Source organism: Lonchura striata, chromosome Z, assembly GCF_050655825.1.
Source record: "Lonchura striata isolate lonStrDom1 chromosome Z, ASM5065582v1, whole genome shotgun sequence".
Lineage (NCBI taxonomy): Eukaryota > Metazoa > Chordata > Aves > Passeriformes > Estrildidae > Lonchura > Lonchura striata.
In genome coordinates, this window is record NC_140740.1 from 35,748,796 (window position 1) to 35,775,384 (window position 26,589).

General features: G+C 45.4%; 1 protein-coding gene across 1 annotated transcript; it reads left to right on the forward strand.

Moving 5' to 3' along the window:
- The first annotated feature begins 19,856 nt into the window (after nt 1-19,856).
- Nucleotides 19,857-26,589, forward strand: LOC146763770 (uncharacterized). The gene is made up of 2 exons (XM_085568023.1): nt 19,857-20,052; nt 22,439-26,589. Exons 1-2 carry the CDS (start codon nt 19,857-19,859, stop codon nt 23,134-23,136), a joined length of 894 nt encoding a protein of 297 aa, XP_085424149.1. The 3' UTR covers nt 23,137-26,589.

The following is a 26,589-nucleotide window of genomic DNA, read 5'->3' on the forward strand; positions in this document are numbered from 1 at the left end:
TCTTAATCCTGGTAGGAGTCAGGCGAATGGACTTGGCCGGAGTTCGAGGGTAAGGCTTGCCAGTACATTTGACCCTATTTCGGCAGGGAGAGCCAGCTTCCTAAAGCTAGTAGGAGTCAAACGAGGAGACTTGGCCGGAATTTGAGTGTAAGGCTCGGCAGGACGCTCAACCTTACATCGTCAGGGAGAATATGCTTCTTAAGCCTACTAGAAATGAGGTGAAGTGCCTTGGCCAGAGTTCAAGTGAAAGGCTCGACAGGACGTTCGACCTTACCTCGGCAGGGAGACCAAGCTTCCTAAGCCTAGTATAATTCAGGTGCATGCACTTGGCCCCATTTCGATTGTAAAGCTCGGCAGGATGTTCGACCTTCCCGCAGCAGGGATACTTACCTTCGTAAGCTTAGTAGGAGTCACGCGAGTGGACTTCACTGGAGTTTGAATGTAAGGCTTGTCAGGTCGTTCGACATTACCTCGGCAGGGAGACCAAGCTTCCTAAGCCTAGTAGGATTCAGGCGAAGGGACTTAGCCCGAGTTTGAGTGTAAGGCTCGGCAGGACATTCGACCTTTACCTAAGCAGGGAGACCAAGCTTCCTAAACCTAATAGGAGTCAAATGAGGGGTCTTGGCCGGAGTTTGAGTGTAATGCTCGGCAGGATGTTCGACCTTACCTTGGCGGGGAGACCAAGCTTCCTAAGCCTAGTAGGAGTTAGGTGAGGGGGCTTGGCCGGAGTTCGAGTGTAAGGCTTGGCAGGACGTTTGAGCTTACCTCGGCAGGGAGACCGGCTTCCTAAGCCTAGAAGGAGTCAGGTGAAGGGACTTGGCCTGAGTTCGAGTGTAAGGCTCGGGAGGATGTACGACCCTGCCTCAGCAAAGAGACCAAGCTTCCTAAGACTAGTTGGAGTTAGGCGAGTGGGCTTGGCTGGAGTTTGAGTGTAAGGCTCGGCAGGATGTTTGACCTTACCTCGGCAGGGAAATCAAGTTTCTTTAGCCTAGCCGAAGTCAGGTGAAGGGACTTGGCGACAGTTCCAGTGTAAAGAGCAGCAAGATATTCGACCTCACCTTGAGAGGGCGACCAAGCTTCCTAAATCTTGTAGGACTCAGGCAAATGTAATTGGCCCGAGTTCGAGTGTAAGGCCGACAGGATGTTCGACCTTACCTTGGCATGGAGACCAAGCTTCCTAATCCTAGAAGGAGTCAGGGGAAGGGACTTGGCCGGAGTTTGAGTGTAAGGATCAGCAGGAAGTTCAACCTTACCTCGGCAGGGAGACCAAGCTTCCTAAGCTTAGTAGGAGTCTGGGGAAGGGACTTGGCCACAGTTCAAGTGTAAGGATTGGCAGGACGTTCGAACTTGCCTCGGCAGGGAGGCTAGGCTTAATAATCCAAGAAGGAGTCAGGCGAGGAGACTTGGCCGGAGTTTGAGTGTAAGGCTCAGCAGGACGTTGGTCATTACCTCAACAGGGAGACCAAGCTTCCTAAGCCTAGTACGAGTCAGGCAAGTGGACTTCGCCGGAGTTCGAGTGTAAGGCTCTGCAGGACGTTCGACCTTACATCGGCAGGGAGACCACGCTTCATAAGCCTAGAAGAGTCAGGTGAAGGGACTTGACCGGGGTTTGAGTGTAAGGCTCGACAGGCCTTTCAACCTTACCTTGTCAGGGAGAATATGATTCTTAACCCTACTAGAAATCAGGTGAAGGGACTTGGCCAGAGTTCGAGTGTAAGGCTCGGCAGGATGTTCGACCCTACTTCGGCAAGGAGACCAAACTTCCTAAACCCAGTTGGAGTCAGGCGAGGGGACTTGGCCGGAGTTTGAGTGAAGGCTCGGCAGGACGTTCTACCTTACGTCGGCAGGGAGACAAGGCTTCCTAAACCTAGTAGGAGTCAGGTGAGGGGACTTGGCCGGAGTTTGAGTGTAAGGTTCGGCAAGACGGTCGACCTTATCCCGGCAGCGAGACCACGCTTCGTAAGCCTAGTAGGAGTCAGGTGAAGGGACTTGGCCGCAGTTTGAGTGTGAGGAGCGGCAGGATGTTCGACCTTACCGCGGCAGAGCAAGCAATCTTCCCAAGCCTAGTATGAATCAGGCGAGTGGACTTGGCCGGAGTTTGAGTTTAAGGCTCAGCAAGACGTTTGAACTTCCCGCGGCAGGGAGACCAAGCTTCCTAAGCATAGAAGGAATCAGGAGAATGGACTTGTCCCGAGTTCGAGTGTAAAACTCGGCAGGATGTTTGACCTTACCGCGGCAGGGATACCTAGCTTCATAAGCTTAGTAGGAGTCCGGTGACTGGACTTCGCCAGAGTTTGAGTGTAAGGCTTGGCAGGACGCTGGACATTGCCTCGGCAGGGAGACCAGGCTTCCTAAGCCTAGCAGGAGTCAGGCGAAGGGTCTTGGCCGGAGTTTGAGTGTCAGGCTCTGCAGGACGTTCCATCTTTACCTCAGCAGAGAGACCAAGCTCCCTAAGCCAAGTAGGAGTCAGGCGAAGGGTCTTGGCCGGAGTTCAAGTGTAAGGTTCAACAGGACGTTCAACCTTACCTCGTCAGGTAGAATATGCTTCTTAAGCCTACTAGAAATCAGGTGAAGGGACTTGGCCAGAGTTTGACTGCAGGGCTCAGCAGGATGTTCGACCTTACCTTGGCAGGGAGACCAAGCTTCCTAAGCCTAGTAGGAGTCAGGTGAAGGGACTTGGACGGACTTCGAGTGTAAGGATTGGCAGGACGTTCAACCTTAACTCGGCAGGGAGACCAGGGTTCTTAAGCCTTGAAGTATTCAGATGAAGGGACTTGGCCAGTGTTCGGGTGTGAGGAGAGGCAGGATGTTCAACCTTAACTCGGCAAAGCAACCAAGCTTCCTAAGCTTAGTAGGAGTCAGGCGAATGGACTTGGCTGGAGTTTGAGTGTAAGGCTCAGCAAGACGTTCCACCTTACCTCGGAAGGGAGACCAAGCTTCCTAAACCGAGTAGGAGTCATGCAAAGGTATTTGGCCAGTGTTTGAGTGTAAGGCTCGGCAGGATGTTCAACCCTACCTCAGCTGGGAGACCAAGCTTCCTAACCTAGTAGGAGTCAGGTGAGGGGACTTGGCAGGACTACAAATGTAACACCCAGCAGGACCTTTGACCTTTACCTCGGCAGGGAGACAAACATCCTAAAGCGTAGTAGGTGTCAGGCGAAGGGCCTTGGATGAAATTTGAGTGTAAGGCTCTGCAAGACGTTCGACCTTACATCAGCAGAGAGAACAAGCTTCCTAAGCCTAGTAGGAGTCAGGCGAAGAGACTTGTTTCGAGTTCTAATGTAAAGCTTGGCAGGACGTTCGACCTAACGTCAGCAGGGAGACCAAGCTTCCTAAACCTATTTGGACTCAGGGGAAGGGACTTGGCCGGAGTTTCAGTGTATGTCTCGGCAGGACATTCGACCTTACCTCGGCAGGGAGACCAACATTCCTAAGCCTAGTAGGCTTCAGGTGAACGGACTTGGCCAAAGCTTGAGTATATGGCTCAACAGGACATTCAACCTTACCTCGGCAGGGAGACCAAGCTTCCTAAGCTTAGTAGGAATCAGGCGAAGGGACTTCGCTGGAGTTCGAGTGTAAGGCTCCACAGGACGTTCAACCTTACCTCGGCAAGGAGAAAAAGCTTCCTAAGCCCAGAAGGAGTCAGGCGAATGGACTTGGCCGGAGGTCAAGTGTAATACTCGGCAGGACGTTCGGCCTTACCTCGGCAGGGAGACCAAGCTTCCTAAACCGAGTAGGAGTCACGCAAAGGGACTTGGCCGGAGTTCGAGTGTAAGGAGAGGGAAGATGTTTGACGTTTCCTTTGCACGGCGACCAAACTTCTTAAGCCTAGAAGGAGTCAGTCGAGAGGACTTGGCCGGATATAGAGTGTAAGGCTCGGCAGGACATTCAACCTTACTTTGTCAGGGAGAATACGCTTCTTAAGCCCACTAGAAATCAGGGCAAGGCACTTGGCCTGATTTCTAGTTTAAAGCTTGGCAGGACATTTGACCCTACTTCGGCAGGGAAACAAAGCTTCCTAAGGCTAGTAGGAGTCAGGTGAAGGGACTTGGTTCGACTTTGAATGTAAAGCTCGGCAGAACGTTCGACCTTACCACAGCAGGGAGACCAAGCTTCCTAAGCCTAGTAGGAGTTAGGGGAAGGGACTTGTCTGGAGTTCAAGTGTAAGGCTCGGCAAGACATTCGACCTTACCTCAGCAGAGAGAACAAGCTTCCTAAGCCTAGCAGGAGTCAGACGAGGGGACTTGTCAAAGTTTGAGTGTAAGGTTCGGCAGAACGTTCGACCTTACCTTGGCAGGTAGACAAGGCTTCCTAAGCCTAGAAGGATTCAGGTGAAGGGACTTGGCTGCAGTCCCAGTGTGAGGAGAGGCAAGATGTTCGACCATGCCTCGGCAGGGCTACCAAGCTTCCTAAGATAAGTAAGAGTCAGGTGAAGGGACTTGGCCCGAGTTCGAGTGTAAGGCTCAGCAGGATGTTCAACCTTACTTCGGCAGGGAGACCAAGCTTCCTAAGCCTAGTAGGAGTCATGCAAAGGGTCTTAGTCAGATTTCGAGTGTAAGGAGCGGCAAGATGTTCGACCTTACCTCGGCAGGGCAACCAAACGTCCTAAGCCTAGAAGGAGTCAGGAGAGCGGACTTGGCCGGATTTCGAGCGTAAGGCTCCCCAGGAAGTTCTTTCTTACCTCAGCGAGGGGACTTGGCCGGAATTCGAGTGTAAGGCTCGGCAGAACTTTCTACCTTATCTCGCCAGGGAGACCAAGTTTCTTAAGCCTAGTAGGAGTAGGCTGAAGGGACTTGGCCGGAGTTCGAATGTAAAGCTCGGCAGGACATTCTACCTTACCTCAGAAGGGAGACCAAGCTTTCTAAGCCTAGTATGAGTCAGGCAAAGGCACTTGGCTGGAGTTCGAGTGTAAGGCTCGTCAGGACGTTCAACCTTACCTCAGCAGGGACAACAAGCTTCTTAAGCCTAGAAGGAGTCAGGTGACGGGACTTGTCCAGAGTTCCAGTGTTAGGAGCGGCAGGATATTCAACCTTATCTCGGCAGGGCAACCAAGCTTCCTAAGCCTAGTAGGAGTCAGATGAGGGGGCTTGGCCGGAGTTTGAGCGTAAGGCTCGGCAGGATGTTTGACCTTACCTCGGTAGGGAGACCAGGTTTCCTATGCCTAGTAGGAGTCAGGTGAAGGGACTTGGCTGGAGTTCGAGTTTAAGGAGTGGCAAGATATTCGACCTTACTTTCGCAGGGCGACCAAACTTCATTGTGAGAACCCCGGCCTTGCTCTGGGGTATCATGTGGTGGTGAAATTCCTCCTCCAACCTGTGCTTCCAAAGAAAAACTCCGCAGGCTTTAGCTGTTCGGTCTCAAGGCAGTTTATTGCTAGTTATCTAACATATTATGTTCTTGTACTGCGGCTATTTGATCAGCGGCCTGGGTAGAGGCACACACACACACTGACATCCTCTCTATCTGCTGTCTTCTTCGTCTCTCTCTCCGCCCAGGGCTGCTGCTATCTTTTATATGATATATTACATATAACATGTTTACAGTTATTCCCCAATACCTACTACCTACGTTGCCAAGTGTTTTTCTACTCTAAACCAATCTGTGAGTGCCAACATCACCAAGAACATGGAGGTAAGGAAAAAGAAGGAGGAAGAACAGGATCAGCCCACTTTCCTCCATCTTAGAACTTTTGACCCCCACGTACATAATGAAAACCCCCCTGTACATGTGCTAAAACCCCCTTGTACAATACTAAAAACATTTCCCCTCTACTTTGTAATTACTTTTACTGTATTATCTAACCTTTTGTGACTGCTTGTTCCACCTCCAAAGTTGGTAATTCATTCCATGGCTCAAACTCAAAATCACAGCTGTTTTTCAGCTGTCTGCCAGGGTCTAGAATGCTTCTGACCAAGGCCTGGAACCTCTAAAAATGTCTGAGAGACATTTTGAGTTCCCACACTTCCTAAGCCTAGAAGGAGTCAGGTGAGAGGACTTGGCTGGATTTCGAGCGTAAGGCTCCCCAGGAAGTTCTTTCTTACCTCAGCGAGGGGACTTGGCCGGAATTCGAGTGTAAGTCTCGCCAGGATGTTCAACCTTACCTTGGCAGGGAGACCAAGTTTCATAAGCCTAGTAGGAGTCAGCTAAAAGGACTTGGCCGGGGTTTGAGTGTAAAGCTCGGCAGGATAATCGACCTTACCTGAGGAGGGAGACCAAGCTTCCTAAGCCTAGTAGGAGTCAGGGGAAGGGCCTTGGACGAAGTTTCAGTGTAAGGCTTGGCAGGACGTTCAACCTTACCTCGGCAGGGAGAACAAGCTTCAAAATCCTAGTAGGAGTCAGGCGAAGGGACTTGGTTTGAGTTAGAATGTAAATCTTGGCAGAAAGTTCGACCTTACCTCGGCATTTAGACCAATCTTCCTAAGCCTAGTATGAGTCAGGCAAAGGGACTTGGCCGGAGTTCATGGGTAAGGATGGGCAGGACGTTCGACCTTACCTCGGCATTTAGACCAATCTTCCTGAGCCTAGTAGGAGTCAGGCAAGTGGACTTGGCCGGAGTTTGAGTGTAAAACTCGGCAGGACGTTCGCCCTTACCTGGCAGGGAGACCAGTCTTCCTAATCCTAGAATGAATCAGGTGAAGAGACTTGGCCATAGTTTGAGTGTAAGGAGTGGCAGGATGTTCGGCCTTACCTCGGCAGGAAGACCGAGCTTCCTAACCCTAGTAGGAGTCAGGCGAGTGGACATCACCTGAGTTCGAGTGTGAGGAAAGGCAGGATTTCGAAATTACGTCAGCAGGGTGACCAAGCTTCCTAAGCCTAATAGGAGTCAGGGGAGGGGTCTAGGCCGGAGTTCAAGTGTAATGCTCGGCAGAACGTTTGATCGTACCACGGCAGGGACACCAAGCTTTCTAAGCCTAGTAGGAGTCAAGCAAAGGGTCTTGGCCGGAGTTCGAGTGTAATGCTCGGCAGGACGTTCTACCTTACCTTGGCAGGGAGACCAAGCTTCCTAAGCCTAGTAGGAGTCAGGTGAAGGGACTTGGTTCGATTTCGAATGTAAAGCTTGGCAGGACGTTCGACCTTACCTCGGCACAGAGACCATTCTTCCTAAGCCTAATATGAGTCAAGCAAAGGGACTTGGCCGGAGTTCGAGTGTAATGCTCGGCAGGAAGTTCTACCTTACCTCGGCAGGGAGAAAAAGCTTCGTAAGCCTAGTAGGAGTCAGGTGAAGGGACTTGGCTGGAGTTTGAGTATAAGGCTCGGCAGGCCGTTTGACCTTACCTCTGCTGGCAGACCAAGCTTCCTAAGCCTAGTAGGAGTCAGGCGTAGGGACTTGGCAGGACTTCGAGTGTAATGCTCGGCAGGAAGTTCTACCTTACCTCGGCAGGGAGAAAAAGCTTCGTAAGCCTAGTAGGAGTCAGGTGAAGGGACTTGGCTGGAGTTTGAGTATAAGGCTCGGCAGGCCGTTTGACCTTACCTCTGCTGGCAGACCAAGCTTCCTAAGCCTAGTAGGAGTCAGGCGTAGGGACTTGGCAGGACTTCGAGTGTAAGACTCGGCAGGACGTTCGTCCTTACCTGGGCAGGGAGACCAGGCTTCCTAAACCTAGAAGGAATCAGGTGAAGAGACTTGGCCAGAGTTTGAGTGTAAGGAGCGGCAGGATGTTCAGCCTTACCTCGGCAGGAAGACCAGGCTTCCTAAGCCTAGTAGGAGTCAGGCGAGTGGACATAGCCTGAGTTCGAGTGTGAGGAAAGGCAGGATGTTCAACCTTACTTTGGCAGGGCGACCAAGCTTCCTAAGCCTAGTAGGAGTCAGGCGAGGGGTCTTGGCCAGAGTTCAAGTGTAATGCTCAGCAGAACGTTTGATTGTACCACGGCAGGGACACCAAGCTTCCTAAGCCTAGTAGGAGTCAAGCGAAGGGACTTGTCCGGAGTTAGAGCGTAAGGCTCGGCAGGACGTTTGCCCTTACCTCGGCAGGGAGACCACGCTTTCTAAGCCTTGAAGGAGTCAGGTGAGGGGGCTCGGTCGGAGTTCAAGTGTAAGGAGCGGCAGGATGTTCAAACTTATCTTGGCAGGCTGGCCAAGTTTCTTAGGCCTAATACGAATCAGGAGAAAGGATGTGGCCGGAGTTCAAGTGTGAGGAGCGGCAGGATGTTTGAACTTACCTCGGGAGACCAAGCTTCCTATGCCTAGTAGGAGTCAGGTGAAGGGACTTGGCCTGAGTTCAAGTGTAAGGCTTGGCAGGACGTTCAAACTAACCTCAGCAGGGAGACCAAGCCTCCTAACCCTAGTAGGAGTCAGGCGAAGTGACTTGGCCAGAGTTCGAGTGTAAGGCTCGGCAGGACGTTCGACCTTACCTCGGCAGGGAGAAAAAGCTTCCTAACCCTAGTAGTAGTCAGGCAAAGGGACTTGGTTCGAGTTCGAATGTAAATCTCAGCAGGACATTCGACCTTACCTCAGAAGGGAGACCAAGCTTTCTAAGCCTAGTATGAGTCAAGAGAAGGGACTTGGCCGGAGTTCGAGTGTAAGGCTCGGCAGGACGTTCCACCTTACCTTGGTAGGGAGACCAAGCTTCCTAAGCCTAGTAGAAGTCAGGCGAGGGGACTTTGCCAGAGTTCGAGCGTAAGGCTCGGCAGGACGTTTGCCCTTACCTCGGCAGGGAGACCAGGTTTCCTATGCCTAGTAGGAGTCAGGTGAAGGGACCTGGATGGATTTTGAGTGTAGGGCTCAGCAGCGAGACCAAGGTTCCTAAGCCTAGTAAGTGTCAGGTGAAGGGACTTGGCCTGAGTTCGAGTGTAAGGCTCAGCTGGATGTTCGACCTTACCTTGGTAGGGAGACCAAGCTTTCTAAGCTTAGTAGGCTTCAGGCGAGGGGACTAGGCCGGAGTTCAAGTGTAATGCTCGACAGAACGTTCGATCTTACCTCGAGACCACACTTGCTAAGCCTAGAAGGAGTCTGGTGAAGGGGCTTGGCCGGACTTTGAGTGTAAGGCTCAGCTGGACGTTCACCGTTACCTCGGCAGGGAGACCAGGCTTCCTAAGCCTAGTAGGAGTCAGGAGAAAGGACTTGGCCGGAGTTCGAGTGTAAGGAGTGGCAGTATGTTCGAACTTACCTTGGTAGTGTGACCAATTTTCTTAGGCCTAATAGGAGTCAGGTGAAGGGTCTTGGCTGGAGTTGAAGTGTAAGGCTCGGCAGGACGTTCAAACTTACCTCGGCAGGGTGACCAAGCCTCCTAAGCCTAGTCAGGTGAAGGGACTTGGCCAAAGTTTGAGTGTCAGGCTCGGCAGGACGTTTGATCTAACCTCGGCAGGGAGACCAAGATTCCTAAGTCTAATAGGATAGTCAGGTGAGGGGACTTGGACGGAGTTCATGTGTAAGTCTTGGCAGGACGTTCGACCTTACCTCGGCAGGGCTACCAAGCTTCATAAGCCTAGTAGGAGTCAGGTGAAGGGTCTTGGCCAGAGTTCGAGTGTATGGCTTTTTCTTTTCTTTTTGAGGCCTGGAAATGGGAACAGCTTTTAGCAAAGGAGCAGATCCTTCAAAAGAGAAAGCAAAGAGAATTCCCCTTAACAGGCCATTAGGGCAATAGTTAGACCAATGGGATTCTTGATAGACCAAAAAGGGTTTAGACAGGAGTACAGAAGTATGGCCAGAGTTAAATTACAGGGAGAGTGGCCATGGTATGGAACCCAATATCAATAGATTTATAATCAGCTAAACCAACACCTAGAATCCCTAAGAATATATTTAAGGAGGGAGGAAGAAAATGCCAAAATGAAAGCCAGAATTATGGTTGCAGTTGCTCGAGAAAGTGTAAGAGTAGAGAAATTGCCAGCACTGATGTCTAAGTCAAGGTGGAATAGACCAGGGCTTTTTACAGGAGAATTTATGTATTAGACCTTGCAAAAGCAGTCGCAAGAGGGTGTGTGATTTGCCTGAAAACTGACCAAAAGGTAATGAGAAAAACAGCACATGGGGGAGGAAAACTTGCTTTAAGACCTTTCCAGAACATACAAGTAGATATCACTTAAATGCCCTCTGTGGAGAAGTACAAGCATTTACTAGTGATAATAGATCATCTCACTCACTGGGTGGAGGCTTTCCCAACCAAAAAGGAAACCATGCAAAAAGTTCCAAGAATAATCTTAGGAAATATCATACCTCGATACGGGCTAGTCAATAACATTGACTCAACTGAGGTCCACATTTTGTTGCTCAAACTTTGCATCAAGTAACAAAAAACTCTGGGGATAAGGTGGAAATTGCAGACCCCATGGCATCCTCAAAGCTTGGGAAGGGTAGAAAGGATGAATAAAACTCTTAAAAATGTAATAACCAAATTAATTTAAGAGACAAAAATGAATTGGCTCAAGTGTTTACCTCTTGCTCTCTTGCGCATCAGAACAAGACCTTGGTCCGACATAGGGGTTTCTCCTTATGAAATGATGTTTGGACTACCTTTTCTAATCATCCCTTTCAGTACTGCAGATTATTTAGAAGGGGAGGCAGCAACTCAAAAATATTTAAAAATCATAGGAAAGTCCCTAGAAGGCCTTAGAAAGAAGGGGTATCTCCCCCAGACCTCCCCTCTGGATACCAATGCCCACAACATCAGTCCTATAGATTAGGTGTTAATAAAATCCTGGAACACCACCACTCCACTAACCCCCAAATTTGAAGGACCTTTTCAGGTGTTACTCACCACACACACGGTGGTGCAAACCCAAGAAAAAGGCTGGATCCATATCCCCAGAGTAAAAGGACCAGTGCCACCCCCAGACGCCAGACGAGACCCAACAAGGACACCCACCTCCTCTTGTGCATAGGCGGTAATTAAGGGACCAGAAGACTTAAAATTAACTTTAAAGAAGACTTGCAAGCTGGTATACAGTAAGGTGGAAATAACCGCTTCTGAGTTAAAGTACCATGGTCAAAGTTTAAGTACTTTGTAACTGTTTAATAAGAATAAGTGTCCTTTTGAGGGTCACCCAACCCACCTCCTCTTGTGCACAGACAGTAATTAAGGAACCAAAAAGCTTAAAATTAGTTTTAAAGAAGGCTTGCTAGAAGCTGATATACGGAATTAAGAGAATTACCCAAAGAAGCTAACCCTCAAAAGCCAGAGACTGTAAATTGATGCGGGCTTAAGCCTGATCAAAGAAATAGAGGAGGGATTTGTTATGAACAAAACAGCCTGGCTGGGACACTTGGCTCGAACTAAGTACTGACATTGAAATGTTAATTACCTAATTGCTCCTGGGAATCACCTACACCCCCACCCAAACTAGGACTGGGATGCAAAATAATCCAGTGGAATCATGGGAGGGGGTTTTGGGGATGAAAAACACCCCAAAATGAAAAAGAGGGGCACAGTGGAAAGGGCTAGATGGGTGTGCAGGTTGGGGAAAAGGGAACCCCATCCCTATGTGTTTGACCTGTCACCATAACCTTCAGAGGACCAGACTGGACTGGGCTGTAGGAAGCAGGCACAAGGAAAACAGACACTTTTCCTGGTGTTACTAGGAGGGAAGGAGAGGGATAGCTACTGCTGGACCTTGGCAGCAGAGTCTGCACATCCCCCCACCCGTCGGCTACCAGTGTGCCAGGAGGAAAGGAGATAGGACACTCTGCTGAGCAGGACTTCAGATACAGACTGGACATCTCTTCACCTCCAGCTACCAGTGTGCCACAGAGACTCCAGGGACAGACTCTGCACGCCTTCTCACCCTTTGGCTACCGGAAGAAGCTACAACACCCCCCTGTCAAGCTAACTTTTTTATAAAGAGCTGAACACTAATAAAGGCATAGACCCTGTTCATTTCATGCTGATTATAGAAAAATTTCTGTTAATATATTTTATGCACATATTGATTGATTTTCCTGGAATAAACATACATGTCATAATAATTTTTCCCAATTCATTAATGTGATTCCTCCACTCTGCCTATGTGATCTTCTGTCCCAAGGGTCTCTGGTGGTCAGTGACACCCGAGTCATAACTGACCACCCAAAGATGGGTACTTCTTTCCAAATTAGCAGAAAAGTTGGCATAACTGCAGTGTTTACTCTCCTGTTCTTCTTAATATTCAACGTGGTCCTAGAATAAGCATTGTGCAGTTCCATAGGCCAGTGATTTTTGAAGAATTAGCATTGTATCAAACCACCTGTTAGGAAAATAGGGCCTGTTTGTTCATAATATAGAGTTTTCTCACATCCATAGAATAGAGTTTTTACTTAGAGTTTTCACTTGTCTGAATATGTTCTCATTTTGCCAGGCATTCCAGTAAGTATCTCTCAAGGACAATTCTGTTACAAACTTTTTAGGGAGTTGAAACTGTTTTAGGGAGTTGATGTTGCTAGGCACCTAAGCACCTAAGCGAGTATCTTTCAAGGACAGTTCTGTTACGGGCTTAGCAAAACATGTACTCTTGTGAAATGCAAGTAAACGTGCCTAGAGATAACATTTCTTGTTTTGAGAAAATCCCCAGATCACAGGGACAACCTTGAGGAAGACTACTGGCCTTCATCCCACGACCACCAAGAGGCAGAGAACGACCACCTAGCAACAGAGTGTGCCTGCGCAGAAAAGACACCAGAACGTCACACATCCGGAAGAGAAGACCCAATAAGTGGGGGGGGACGGGGGACGAAGGCGCGGTAGTTGGAATGACTGCCGCCCAGTGCAGCACTAATTTGCTTTCGTTTTCTACCATTAATAAATCTTTTTAATTGGATTAGAAAGCCTATTGTGCTCGTTCATAACACACCAGCTATGCAAACAGCTTTTTATTTGGTAGAAAGGTCAATCATGTGGTGGTAACTCTTGATAGAAAATATTAGTCACATTTTTTTGTAACGCCGCAATTCAATCAGTGCATTTGTTTAGCTTGGAGGTTGGCTGGGCTTTTGTTGGGGTTTTTTTGTTTGGTTTTTTTTGTGTTGTTTTGTTTTGTTTTGTTTTGTTTTTAATTTTAAGACGGGAGATTAGTATTCGGCAGGCCAGACATTTTCTGCAACTAACCAGATTCTGGAAGTTCCTGTGCAGACCAGAGAAGCTATGCACTCTCCTTGCTTTGAGTTTTCAAGAGAAAGTCCTGAGCAATCTGCCATGGCTGATGCAGTGTTGACGAGGAGGCTGGGCTAAAGACTTCTGAGGTCCTTTCCCACCTCATTATGTGATTCCAGTGCATGACTTCAGTTTGCATGTTCCTACCACAGTGGCAGACTCTGCTAAGTCTGGTCGAACAGCAGCCAGTTCCATTCACCTAATCTGACCTTTGGAGTCCAAGAGTAAAAGAGCTTGATGCAGGGAGTCAGGCTTCCAGGAGGATGCTACTCAGCAAGGTCCAGGAATTGAGGTCAGTAGCATTCCTAAGTAATGTTAGCAGGTCATATGTTCCCCATTTGTGAAGCTGCTCGTGAATGCAGATCACAAAAGTAACAGCGAAGAGATAAAAATAACAGGGTTTTTATTGTCAGAACTACACTGTGTCCCTACCCATATTTCCCATTTGCACTCATCTATCTCAGGAGTCCTTTCCATCCAGGACTGAAGTCTCAGGGAATCTCCCTAATAGGACGTTTGTGAAGCACAGCTATCAGTCTCTAAAGTCTCTTTGTTCTTTGTTCACCTTAATCGGTCTGCTTCTCATTTCAAGGCTTGACGATTTGCTAATGAGGCTTTTTCTTCCCACTTGCTTTGCTACAGAGGAAACAAAGGGAGTGTGTTTTCATGGGCTTCTTAATTAGGAAAAGGAGATGAAATGGCTATTCTGAAACTTTCTAATTGTCACAGAGATGTGTCTCTGTAACATCTAATGAGGTATATTCTTGGCTGTTTGATTATATTTCTTCCTCAGTGTATATTCAAAATTAAAAACTCCTAGGATCATCAGGATCATCAGTCCAATTACATGCGTCAATAGCAGACGTGTCAAATTTCTATTTACATTTAAACATCCCTATTTCAAATTCACTGTAGGCATTGCTTGCAGGTGCATTTTAGCATGTAGTCTCTATTTTATTAGCCACCAAAGCAGTAATGTAAAATTAGACTTCCCACTTGTCCTGGCGAAAGTAGTAATGAACCCCCAAGTCCCCATGGAGATACAGAAGATCCAGATAATAAAGCAGAAGAGATGGGTAAGAATAGGATCAGGACAAGATGTACAGCTCATTTTAGTATGTTCTGCTACTAGGATTAATTCAAGACAGCAAGAAGAACAGTTCAAGTTATTCTGCAAGGAGACGCACCCATGGACTCTTCCCTGCCATCAGTGATGTTCCACAGTTAAAGACATATGTGCTGTCTTAGCTTCACTCTTGTTTTCTTGGACTGGAGATCATACTATAAATTTCAACTAGAACAGAATTAACTGCTGCCTGAGATTTTATGCCTGAGCTGATCTAGGAGAGTAAATGACTGCTTTCAAATGAAGAGTTATTCTTCATGCACATATAAATATATGTGGAAAGCCATTAGTTCTCTATAGAGGACCTATATATGGCTCAATTCTCTATAAAGAGCAGAGAAAAAAAATCCCACTTTTGAAACAAAACACCAAGAAAATAAAAGCATTTTATGTAACTAAAACATGCATTGTCTGCTGTATCACTAGAGCAAATATTAAAATGAGCTTCACGTTCAAATCCATATTTATCCATATCCATATCTTCAGTTTTGTTCATTATCACAATGAGATTTAAACATATATTCAACAGAAATGGAACAAAGAAACTGTACAAGAGCCTTTGTGGCAGGGGAAGAGGGAGGAGGTTTTTTTCCTTGTATGAGACATGGGAAGGAAAATATCCTAAAAACATCACAAAGACTATTATGGAAAAAGTGAATGGAAATTGATTTTATCTCTATTTAAACATCCCAGTATAAAGAGAAAGAAATATTTAAGGATCGAGGACTCTCCATTTTTGCAAGAGAAGGTGAAATAAGGAGCAGACTGTGAAATATACATATGCCTCTGACAGAGAACAAAGTGCCCGGCCTGCAGGTTTTAAACTCAGGATTCAGGTGGCCAAAGTGAAATTCAAGCTGTTACAAAATTACCTTTGAGGCAAAACATGAATGCAGAAAAACAGAAGACACCAAATGAGGGCACCTTACTCTGGTTTATCCCACCAGCTGTGAGAAATAAGCCAGCAGAAAGCCAGGGGCTTTCCTTGCTGCCAGCACAACTGTCAGTAAGGGCAGAGCTAGCTCCCAGCCCTGCCCAGAGCTGTGTGCTGCAAACCCACGTGCAAAGCAGGCATTTCCGGCTGGGAGTCTCACCACCCCCACACAACAGCTCAGATAACCCATCACAAGGTGGTGCTTTTTGGAGCCCTCTGCTGCTGCCCCATGTATATGACCCAGGAAAACATTTATTATGCACCTAGGGTATTTCTGGGATCATGTGCCAAAAACATGTAAGGTAAAAAAAAAACAAAAAGTAAGACAACCAAGTAGTGTTTCTATTCCATTGAGAAAATAAAATCCCAAAGTTAACACTTGGAATGTAGTACTCCAACATTTCTGCGGCTCACATGCTTAATAGCTCAAACCCTCATTCCTAACATTGTTGTCCAGGCCCCAAAGGCTATCAGCAATGGAGAAGGATTTATCAAACATGGTCTAAAAGTTGCCAAAGCTGACAATGTTGAATGTGGGGGTGACAATGAACACATGGAATAGCTGCTAAGGAAGGAGTCCTGCCAGCTCCTGGCACAGGGATGTGCTCCTCCACAGCCCTGAGCACAGCAGTCTCATCCAGCCTGCAGATTGGCAGGGACTGCATGGGAACACACATCTCTTCCCACAGAGATGCCCAAGAGTGTGATAGACTGAGGTATGTTTTGTTCATTAAAGGGTTGAAAACAGAAAACTAAGGCTCTAAGATCAAGATGAAATTCATATGCAAACATGCTCTTGCTTAATGTGTAATTGCTCAACAAGCCTTAAGTTCCAGGAACTAAAGCATGAGGAAGACCACTCAGCCTTTATCACATGACCACCAGGAGGCAGAATGCGACCACCTAGCAACCGAAAGGCACATGCGCAGAACATGGCTTATGGAACTGTATAAAAGATGAACTGAAATCTGTTGGGGGTGCAGCAATTGGTGGGGCGGGACTCCCCTGTCGCCCAGCACTGTTTTTTGCTTTTGCCTTGCTTGCTGTAATTAATAAAATTCCTTGATTCAATCACATTTATCTAAATGTGTGGTCAAATTTATTACAGTTTGGTGCCGTGACTCGGATGGGATTGGTACAATAGGGCACGATTACTGAGGAGGCGCCCCATCACTGGTGGCCTTGGTGATCAGTCCCTGCCTCACTCCCACTGACAAACCTAAATTCAAGGCATTAAAGCAAATGAGACCGGTTGACCCTATAAACTTTGTGCACAAAGGTCCAGACGAAGACGCAGGAAGTGTGAGTATTAAAAGGGAAGCCGTTTGGTCAGGTTCGGGATCCTGGAGTGTGACGAGTGTTGTGTATGAGAGGGGGGCCGGCAGCTCAGACTCCCCAAGTGAGTGCGAACACTTAGTAGTGCGGTTCTCATTGCTCACAAGGGTGTGGGCCACAAACCAGGGGAAGCCAGTGGTTGCATGGAATGATTGAAGGCACTCCAGAAGATGGGGCAGGGGAAGAGCAAGCCCTCTGTACCTGTAAAACTTCCTACAGTTCCTGGGGACAGTCCATTGGGGTTTATGTTACAAAATTAGAGACATTTCCCCAGCACTAGAGATAAAGATAAGGCAAAAATTATTCATTTCTGTGTAGAAGTGTGGGGGTGGAAACAAATATCACGCAATGTTTATTGGTCCATATTTGGGTCCTCAGAAGTTTGGATGAAGCAGGACCTGAACATATGAGTAAACACCAAAACCCCTTTCAGTCAGGAGGAGAGTGATTATGCAAAAATATGGGTAGAAAGTCCTGGCAGTGGAGTGTTTTTATATCCCTTGAAAGAAAAATTGCCCGTGGATAACTCCAGGGCAAGAAAAAAGGATAAAAAGAAGGAAGAAATCCTGCTAGTTCCACCCCCATATGTACCCCGGCCAGGCCCAAGTGCTCCCCCACCCCCAGATATGTCCTTGGAAGAGGAGGATGAGAATCCTGAATCCCCGAAGCATGAGGGACTGATGACAAGGAGTAGAGCTAGACAGCATAACCTGTACCTGTTGAGGGAAATGCCCATGGGAGGGACACAACCAAGTATTTAGTTTATTTTGGTTCCCCTCATTTCGGGAGATGTGTGAGATTTTAAGAAGGAGATGGGGAATTTGTTGGAAGATCCTCTAGGGGTTGCAGATAGATTAGATCAATTTCTGGGTCCTAACATATACACTTGGAATGAGTTACAGTCGATCATGAACATCCTCCTTACTGCTGAGGAAAAGAATATGATCAGAAATGCGGGAATGTGAATTTGGGATGCACAACATATCCAAGGTCCACAAGCAAATATCAAATGGCCCCTAAATAATCCTAATTGGAGCCATCAGAATCAAGCATATAGAGTTCATATCTAGGATTTAAGAACAATAATTATACAAGGGGTAAGAGAAGCAGTACCTAGGGTGCAAAATATAAATAAAGCCTTTAGTGAGAGGCAGAAGAAAGATGAAATTCCTACAGATTGGTTAGAAAGATTGAGGAAAAGCCTACAACTGTACTCAGGATTGGACCCAAATACTGCAGTGGGTCAGGCACTTCTAAAAACACAATTTGTTGCTAAATCCTGGGATGATATAAGGAAGAAGCTAGAGAAGTTAGATAATTGGCAAGATAGGGGATTGGATGAGCTGTTAAGAGAAGCCCAGAAGGTGTACGTGAGAAGAGATGAAGAAACCCACAGGAGACAAGTAAGAATGATGGTGGCTGCAGTAAGAGAAAGCCGGGAAAAGGATTTCCCCCAAAGACCTGGACAAGCCTGGGGAACTAGTCCCAGAGGCAGGGAGGAAAATTCAAAGGTAGAAAAGAGAGAAGTGAATGTGTGTTTTTATTGTGGAGGAAAGGGGCATTTTAAGAGAGACTGTAGACAGAGAGAGAAGGATGAAAAAATGTTTAAAGAGGATTAGCGGGGTCAGGGGGTCTACTTGCTGGGGACCCAAAAATACCCGGAGCCCTTGATAAAACTTAAAATAAGTCCCCAGCACCAGGAATTCAAATTCCTGGTAGATACAGGAGCAGAGAGATAGACAATCCAAGTTTTGCCATCTGGATGTAAGGTCTCCCGTGAGACAGCCCTAGTAGTAGGGGCCAAGGGAGAACCCTTTGAGGTTCCCATTATTAAAAATGTATTAATAGAAACAGAATCAAATATTTGAATAGGAAATCTTTTATTGGCACCTGAGGCGGATTACAACTTGTTGGGGAGGGATTTAATAATAGAATTTGGAATAAACTTAGAAGTAAATAATAGGGAGTTGAAGATAAGACTATGTCCTCTTAGGGTCGAGGATGAAAGGAGAATCAATCCTGAAGTATGGTATACACCTGATAGTGTTGGCCAGCTTAGTATTTCACCTTTTTCAGTAACTCTGAGGAACCCAGAGGTCCCCCTAAGGGTCAAACAATATCCAATATCCAAACTGTATCTCCAGAAGGAAGAAGAGGACTAAAACCTGAAATTGATAGGCTACTGAGTAAAGGACTTTTAGAACCCTGTATGTCCCCCTTTAATACGCCTATTTTATCAGTCAAAAAGCCCGATGGATCTTATCGCCTAGTGCATGACCTAAGAGAAATTAATAAGAGGACGGTAGCTTGGTTCCCGGTGGTTGCCAATCCATATACTCTCTTAAGTAGATTAGGACCAGAAAATCATTGGTATAGTGTAATTGATTTGAAAGACGTGTTCTGGGCTTGTCCTCTGGAAAAAGACAGTAGAGACTATTTTGCCTTCCAATGGGAAGACCCAGAAACTCATAGATGCCAGCAATTATGATGGACAGTGTTGCCCCAAGGATTCACCGAGTCTTCTAATCTGTTTGGGCAAGCTTTAGAACAAATCCTCCAAGAATACCAGATAGAGGAAGGTGTAACCCTAATCCAGTATGTGGATGACCTGCTAGTCTCAGGAGAGGAAGAAAGTAAAGTTCATGAAGAAAGTATTAAGTTATTAAACTTCCTAAGTTTAAAGGGACTAAAGGTTTCAAAAACAAAATTACAATTTGTAGAAGAAGAAGTTAAATATTTAGGACATTATTTAAGTAAAGGAGAAAAGATAGACCCTGAAAGTGTAAATGGGATCGCCTCACTTCCACCCCTGAACAATAAGACAGGTGAGGCAGTTATTAGGGTTGGTGGGATATTGCAGACAGTGGATTGAGAATTACAGCATCAAAGTAAAGTTTTTGTATAACAAACTCAGTCAGGATGGGTTACTAAAATGGAATAGGGAGGATGAACAGAGCTTAGAACAACTACAACATGATCTGGTTAACACCCCAGTATTAAGTTTACCAGATTTACCATTCTACTTGTATATAAATACTGAAAATAGAACAGCGTACAAGGTACTAACCCAGGATTGGGCTGGGAAAAAGCCCTCTCTAAGTTGTTAGATCCACTTAGTAAAGGATGGCCAACATGTTTACAAGCTGTTGTGGCATGTGCCCTTTCGGTGGAGGAGGCTAATGAAATAACTTTTAGTGGGTAACTAAAAGTGTTATCACCTCATAACATCAGGGGAATATTGCAACAAAAAGCTGAAAAATGGGTAACAGACTCTAGGCTCCTGAAATATGAAGGGATTTTACTAGATTCCCCAAAATTAACCCTGGAAGTAACCACGTTACAGAATCCCGCCCAGTTTCTATACGGGGAACCAGACAAGAACAAATTGACACATGATTGCATGATGACTATAGAGGAGCAAACCAAAATTAGACCAGACTTAGAGGAAGAGGAACTGGAGGAGGGAGAGAGACTGTTTGTGGATGGATCATCACAAGTAGTTGAAGGAAATAGAGTATCGGGTTATGCAATCATTGAAGGAAAGGAACTAAGAGTTTTAGAATCGGGACTCTTGAGCAAAGCCTGGTCTGCTCAGGCATGTGAATTATATGCAGTCCTACGAGCATTAAAATTGTTGGAAAAGAAAATAGGAACAATATATACAGATTCCAATTATGCATATGGCATAGTACATACTTTTGAGAAAATCTGGGAAGAACGGGGGCTAATAAATTCCCAAGGAAGGGATCTAGTCCATCAAGAACTCATAAAACAATTACTCCAGGCTTTGAGGGGACCAAGGAGAATTGCAGTGGTTCACCTAAAGGGACACCAGAGGGGGTTAGATTTTAAAAGCAGGGGGAACAATGCAGCAGACCAAGAGGCAAAGAGGGCTGCATTACTACCTGTAAGACAAGTTAAAGAAGAAGACCCATGGGAAGAAAGACAGAAATGCAATGCATGCAGCGACAATTTAGAAGAATTCCCATGTTACATCTGTTGGAAAGATTGGGGAATCAATGCAATAAAATGTGCCTGTGATTCACCCACCGCTGAATATTGTTACTTACATGGTAAAGTATGGCACATTTATAGTTTTACAATACAAGAAAAAGAAAAATTGTTACAAATGGGACTAACAGAAAATCTAAAAAAGGAATGGAAACTGCCAGATAGGAGAATAGTATTACCAAAATCCATAGCTCTGGAAATTTTGAGGAGGCTCCATAGTCAGACCCATTGGGGAACACAGGCATTGGCGGATCACTTTGCAACCAAATATATGTGTATTGGATTATACAATTTAGCAAAGCAAATAGTTAGAGACTGTATAACCTGCCTCAGGGTAAATAAAATATACTTGAGAGAAAAACCACTGGGATTAATATCATTATCATATAGGCCTTTTGCAAATATCCAATTAGACTTTACTGCACTACCTAAAGTAGGAAGGTATAAGTATTTAGTTGTCATAATAGACCATTTAACACATTTTGTTGAAGAATTTCCAACAACAAAAGCAACAGCGCATTTTGTAGTAAAAATCTTACTGGAAAACTTAATTCCTAGGTACGGGGTCACAGAAACAATAGATTCAGATAGGGGACCCCATTTTGTGTCCAGAATTATCAAGGAAGTAATGGCAACAATAGGGATAAAGTGAGACTACCATTCCCCATGGCACCCTAAAAGCTCGGGAATAGCTGAAAGAATGAATGGGGAAATAAAGAAACAATTGACGAAGCTCATGATAGAAACTAAACTGTCATGAGTAAAGTGTTTACCATTAGCACTTTTGAACATAAGAACCCAAATGAGATCTGACATGGGAATTTCCCCTTTTGAAATGCTATATGGGATGCCTTATAATCTAGAAGAGCCCCAAGACCATCCAAATCTAAGGGATAAAAACATGAACACCTATATTGTTAATTTAATGAAATAGAGAAATGAGCTATGGAAAAAGGGATTGATAGCTCAGAGACCTCCAATGGAAATGAGAATACATCAAATACAACCAGGAGATTGTGTACTAATAAAAACATGGAAAGAGACATCACTAACCCCTCAATGGGAAGGTCCTTATCTTGTATTGCTCACTACAGAAACCACAATAAGAACAGCCAAGAAAGGATGGACCCATGCCAGCAGAGTTAAAGGTCCAGTGGAGAAACCAGTACCCAAGTGGCAAGTGACCAGTTCTCCTAGAGATTTAAAACTGAAAATCCAACAAAAGGACTATTGATGAGTAAATACCAAATTGAGTACTTACCCAACCCATATTACACAGAAGGAGGACTGATTTGTAATAGTGATGTTAGGGTAAGTAGTGATGTTAGGGTAAGATGCGGGAACCTTGACTGTAATTGCTACCATTTTCTTTGCTATATATGTAAAGTATGCCAGGAAAAGTGGTGGATTCATTGTAGGTGGGGAATTCCACCCAGTGGAATTTGCAGTCCTTGCTGGAAGCTCCAGTGTGAGATTACTGATTGGATTCTAAAGTGTAGAGTCTAAAGGGGAATTAGGGGTGGAATCAGAGGAATGGTGGGAAATATTTACTAAAGGAATTGAACCAAATTATTATTATCATTTGAACCAGCCTGTCCCTTTTGTAGCCGAAATTACTGAAAGCATTTGCCACAGACACCTGAAAGAAGTCCAGTGTAATGTTCCAGGAATTAAGGAAAATAACTGGCACTCTTATATCAACAGGCAGAGGAAGCGATATGCTCTATCTCAAATACCTCCTGAAGAATACCCCTGCTGCTGAGAAGATGGTACTCCTCGTGGCTCGAAGCAACCGAGTCGACGAGTGAGGCGGAGGAGTAAAAGATAGTGGAGGAAAGAAACCCCGAATTGGGATATTAGAGCAGCGCTCTTGGAGTTGCCTCAGGAGGGGGACTAAAAAGCCTTGATGTGATCTGCGACACCCAAATTATTTGAACAACGGAAAGGCACTAATAAATCATAATTACTGAACAGCCTACGCCTCCAATAATCTCCACCACTTAGCCCAATATATTTTCTTTCTTCTGAGTGTGTTGTGTGCAAAGGAGGTTGATAGTATCAAAGGTATAGAGGAAATACAGTATACACACAAACCCTTTAAATGGACTTCAATTAGATGGGAAGATCAGAAAACACTTCGGACTATAATTACACCTGGAGCCCCTTCCTTTATGTGCTCTCTAAGGGACATTGTACATGTTGAATTAACATTTGATCCTGGATTCTACTTCTGCCCTAGTTCAAACCTGGGCAAAGGCTATTGTAACTATCCTGGACATTATTATTGTGGCTATTGGGGTTGCGAAACTATTGCTTCAGACTGGCAGGTTGAAAAACCAGATAAATACCTAAGGGTATTTATCTATGGATGCAACCCTCTGATACGTGATTTTGTGGGGGGAATTAGTCAAAAAGGAAACTGTCACTGGATTTACATTAATGTTACACAACCTGCAGAACCAGTATGGTTCCTAGGAAAAACCTGGGGGGTAAGGATATCGGAACCCGAACCTCGGGTAGATAGTGGTGGACATATCCTTATCAGGAAAGAACGAGTACCCCCTGATCCAGAACTGGTGGGACCCAACCCAGAAGTAGGAGAACCAAATGAAGAATTGAGAAATCAATGGAATGTTACTAATGAGATCGACAATACTACAATTACTCTGTAGGGAAAAGACAACCAAACTATACTCAAAACGAGGTTAGAATATAGTGCTCTATGGAAAGTTATGCAAGCTAGTTACGGGATCTTAAACAAGACAAACCCAGAATTAACTAAGGAATGCTGGTTATGCTATAATATTAGACCACCATTCTATGAAGGCATTGGGGTAACAGCGAAAGCCAGAAGAATTAATGGAACTAACCCGGCACAATGCCTCTGGAAACAGAAAAAGGAAGCGCTCCAGGGATTAACTCTCTCTCGAGTATCAGGAAAAGGGAGATGCGTGGGAAATATACCAAAGCATAAAGAACATCTTTGTGGGACAATCATGTCAGTAATAAGAACGGGAAAACCACCGTCTGACTGGTTATTACCAGCCGCCAACACCAGGTGGGTATGCAAAAGTCTAGGGATCACCCCATGCCTTTCACTAAAACTGTTTAACCACACCCATGACTACAGTATTCAAGTATCTATTATACCCCAAATTACTTACCATCCAAATGAATACATTTATAAAGAACACACAACATCAGAACACTACTTGGAAAAAAGAGAGCCTCTTACTGCCCTAACCATAGCAACTCTCCTTACAGTAGGGGGAATAGGAGCAGGAACAGGGGTAGCTTCCTTATTTAACCAACAGAGGGAATTTAAGGCATTAAGGATTTCAGTAGATGAAGATCTCAGCAGAACAGAACAAGCCATTGATGGTTTAGTGAAATTGCTAAGATCTCTTTCAGAAGTAGTATTGCAAAACCGAAGAGGATTAGACTTGCTGTTTTTACAACTGTCTTGGTTTGACAAGACAGGAGTCTGTGAAGGAGGGCAAAAGCCTCCTGTGCAATGGAGAAGGTAAAGCCCCTCCCTCCGAATTACTAGGATTTTTAAATTAAAAGGCTCTCAGGCAAAGATATGGGAATGGGAGTAACAATTCTTTATTAGGAGAAAACTAGATAACAATTTAAAAAAGGCAAATGCAATCAGTACAAACAAAACTAGTGATAAAGTCTACAACCTGAGGATTTGGGGTGTTGGTAGCAGTCCGGTTGAAATGATAGCTGCTCCTCTTGCAGTGGCTGATAATTGCAGCTGAAGTGGTGATCTTTAGAAGGGTATAGTTTTTCTCTGAAGATCTGGTGGCAGTGGGGCCGGTCTTCCTCTGCGCCGGGGTTGCCTCCGAGCTCCTCCGCCGCTGCCTCACTGCGCTCCGGCCACTTCTCTGGGAATCCCGCCGAAGGAGCTGCTTCTCTCGGAAATCTCGCAAAGAGAGAGCTGCTCTGTCCCCCAAAAGGTACCCCTTTTATCTAATAAAAGAGTGCTTGGCTTCCCCCTCTGGGTGGAGCATCTCACAATGGGATGGTGTTACGTTACCAGCCCTGCATTGAATCAGTCAATGGCCCATTAACAAACCATTACCTCTTCAGAGCAAACCATTGTTCTTGGAAGAGATAACAAACCTGCCCAACCTCCAACAGATGGCAAATAGAATACAAGCTTATCTTACAACCCAGGACAACAAGGTGGGTTATGTGTAGCTCTTAAAGAGGTATGTTGTGCTTATGCAGACCACATTGGTGTAGTGGTAGATACAATGGCAGAATTGAGAAAACGACTAGAACAAAGAAAAAGGGAAAGGGAGGCACAACAAAGTTGGTATGAGACTTGGTTCAATCACTCTCCTTGGTTAACTACCTTACTGTCTACTGTGGCTGAACCATTAATTTTACTAACTCTTGGCTTGATGTTTGGGCCTTGTATATTTAATAATTTGGTGGCAATAGTAAAGGGACACTTAGAATCTGCACACCTTATGCTTATTAGAGCCAAATATGAACAAATACCAGAAGATGAAACTGTAGAGGCATTGGAATTGGCCAGACAGGAGTTGCAAAGATTTCATGAACAGAAATGAGCAAGAGAGAAAGGGGCGATTGTGGTAGATTGAGGTATGTTTTGTTCATTAAAGGGTTAAAAACAGAAAACTAAGGCTCTAAGATCAAGATGAAACTCATATGCAAACATGTTCTTGCTTAATGTGTAATTGCTCAACAAGCCTTAAATTCCAGGAACTAAAGCATGAGGAAGACCACCCAACATTTATCACAGGACCACCAGGAGGCAGACTACACCACCCAGCCTTTATCACAGGACCACCAGGAGGCAGAATGCGACCACCTAGCAACCGAAAGGCACATGCACAGAACAAGGCTTATGGAACTGTATAAAAGATGAACTGAAATCTGTTGGGGGTGTGGCAGTTGGTGGAGCGGGGACTCCCCTGTCGCCCAGTGCTGTTTTTGCTTTTGCCTTGCTTGCTGTAATGAATAAAATCCTTGATTCGACCACATTTACCTATATGTGTAGTCAAATTTATTACATGCTGCAGCCACACTTTCAGGTCTGCAGCTGTGCAAGGTGGAGTCTCAGGCTGGGTTCTAGCAGACAAAGGGAAACCTTGTGGAATTGGCATAAACCCTCAAATGATGCATGGGTGCCTCAGATTTTTGCAAAACTGAGCCAAAAATGTTGTTCAGCCCTCATATTTCACCTTATTGAGCTGTCTGTGGGTGCACAGCAGCACAAGATACATCCCAAAGAGAGTCTTTAAGCATGAGCTATTTTTAATGCCTGTTGACAGGTTGAACTGCAGATTTTGGGTGACACAGAGAATTGAGATTTGTTTTTGCAAAGCAGGAGAATGGTGGCTCACAGAGGAGAAAATACCTTGTGTCAAATTTAGTGTATTTTTAGTGTTTTACAGAAGTATACATTTTCTGGTAGTGTGGAAATGTTTTTCATATTGACTTCATAGGGGGTTTTTGTCCTGGAGATGTTTCTTAGAAAAGTCTTAAACTATCAGAAGACAAAAAAGTCTCTGTGAGGGAGTGAACTCTGAGTCTTGCTCAAGGCTACTTTAAAGCAAAGAACATGAAATTCTAAACTCTGCAGAAATGTTTGCATGCCCTAATTTTATCTCTCCTTCACAGCTTGGCCACAGCTACTCTGAGGTGAAGAACAGATGCCATTATCTCCACAACAAGCTGTCCACATGAAGAGATTAATACAGGAACTGGACAATCAAGAAGCGGAGTCCTGGCACCAGTTGTCTGCTTCAGCCAGCCAGTCTATCAAGTGTAGGTTATTTAGTTAAAATTTAGGATTAATACCTGTAAGGTTATGTATGCCATTGTCCTGGTTCAGAGCAAATTTGGGAAAAAAACCCCAAAGAGTTCCTTTAGGAAGCAGATTAAATTGGTCTCTCCCCACAGCCAGTTCAGGAAATATACCTCCTTGGAGAAAAGTGGAAAACACCTGTTTATTAAACAAGCAAACCTAAACAATATTAAACAATAAAACTTCTTGCCACTCCAAGAGAGAGACAAACTCAGAAAATTCTCTTGGGCTGCAGCTTGGCTCACTCAGTCTGTTATCAGTGCCTCCGGCGCTGGGAATG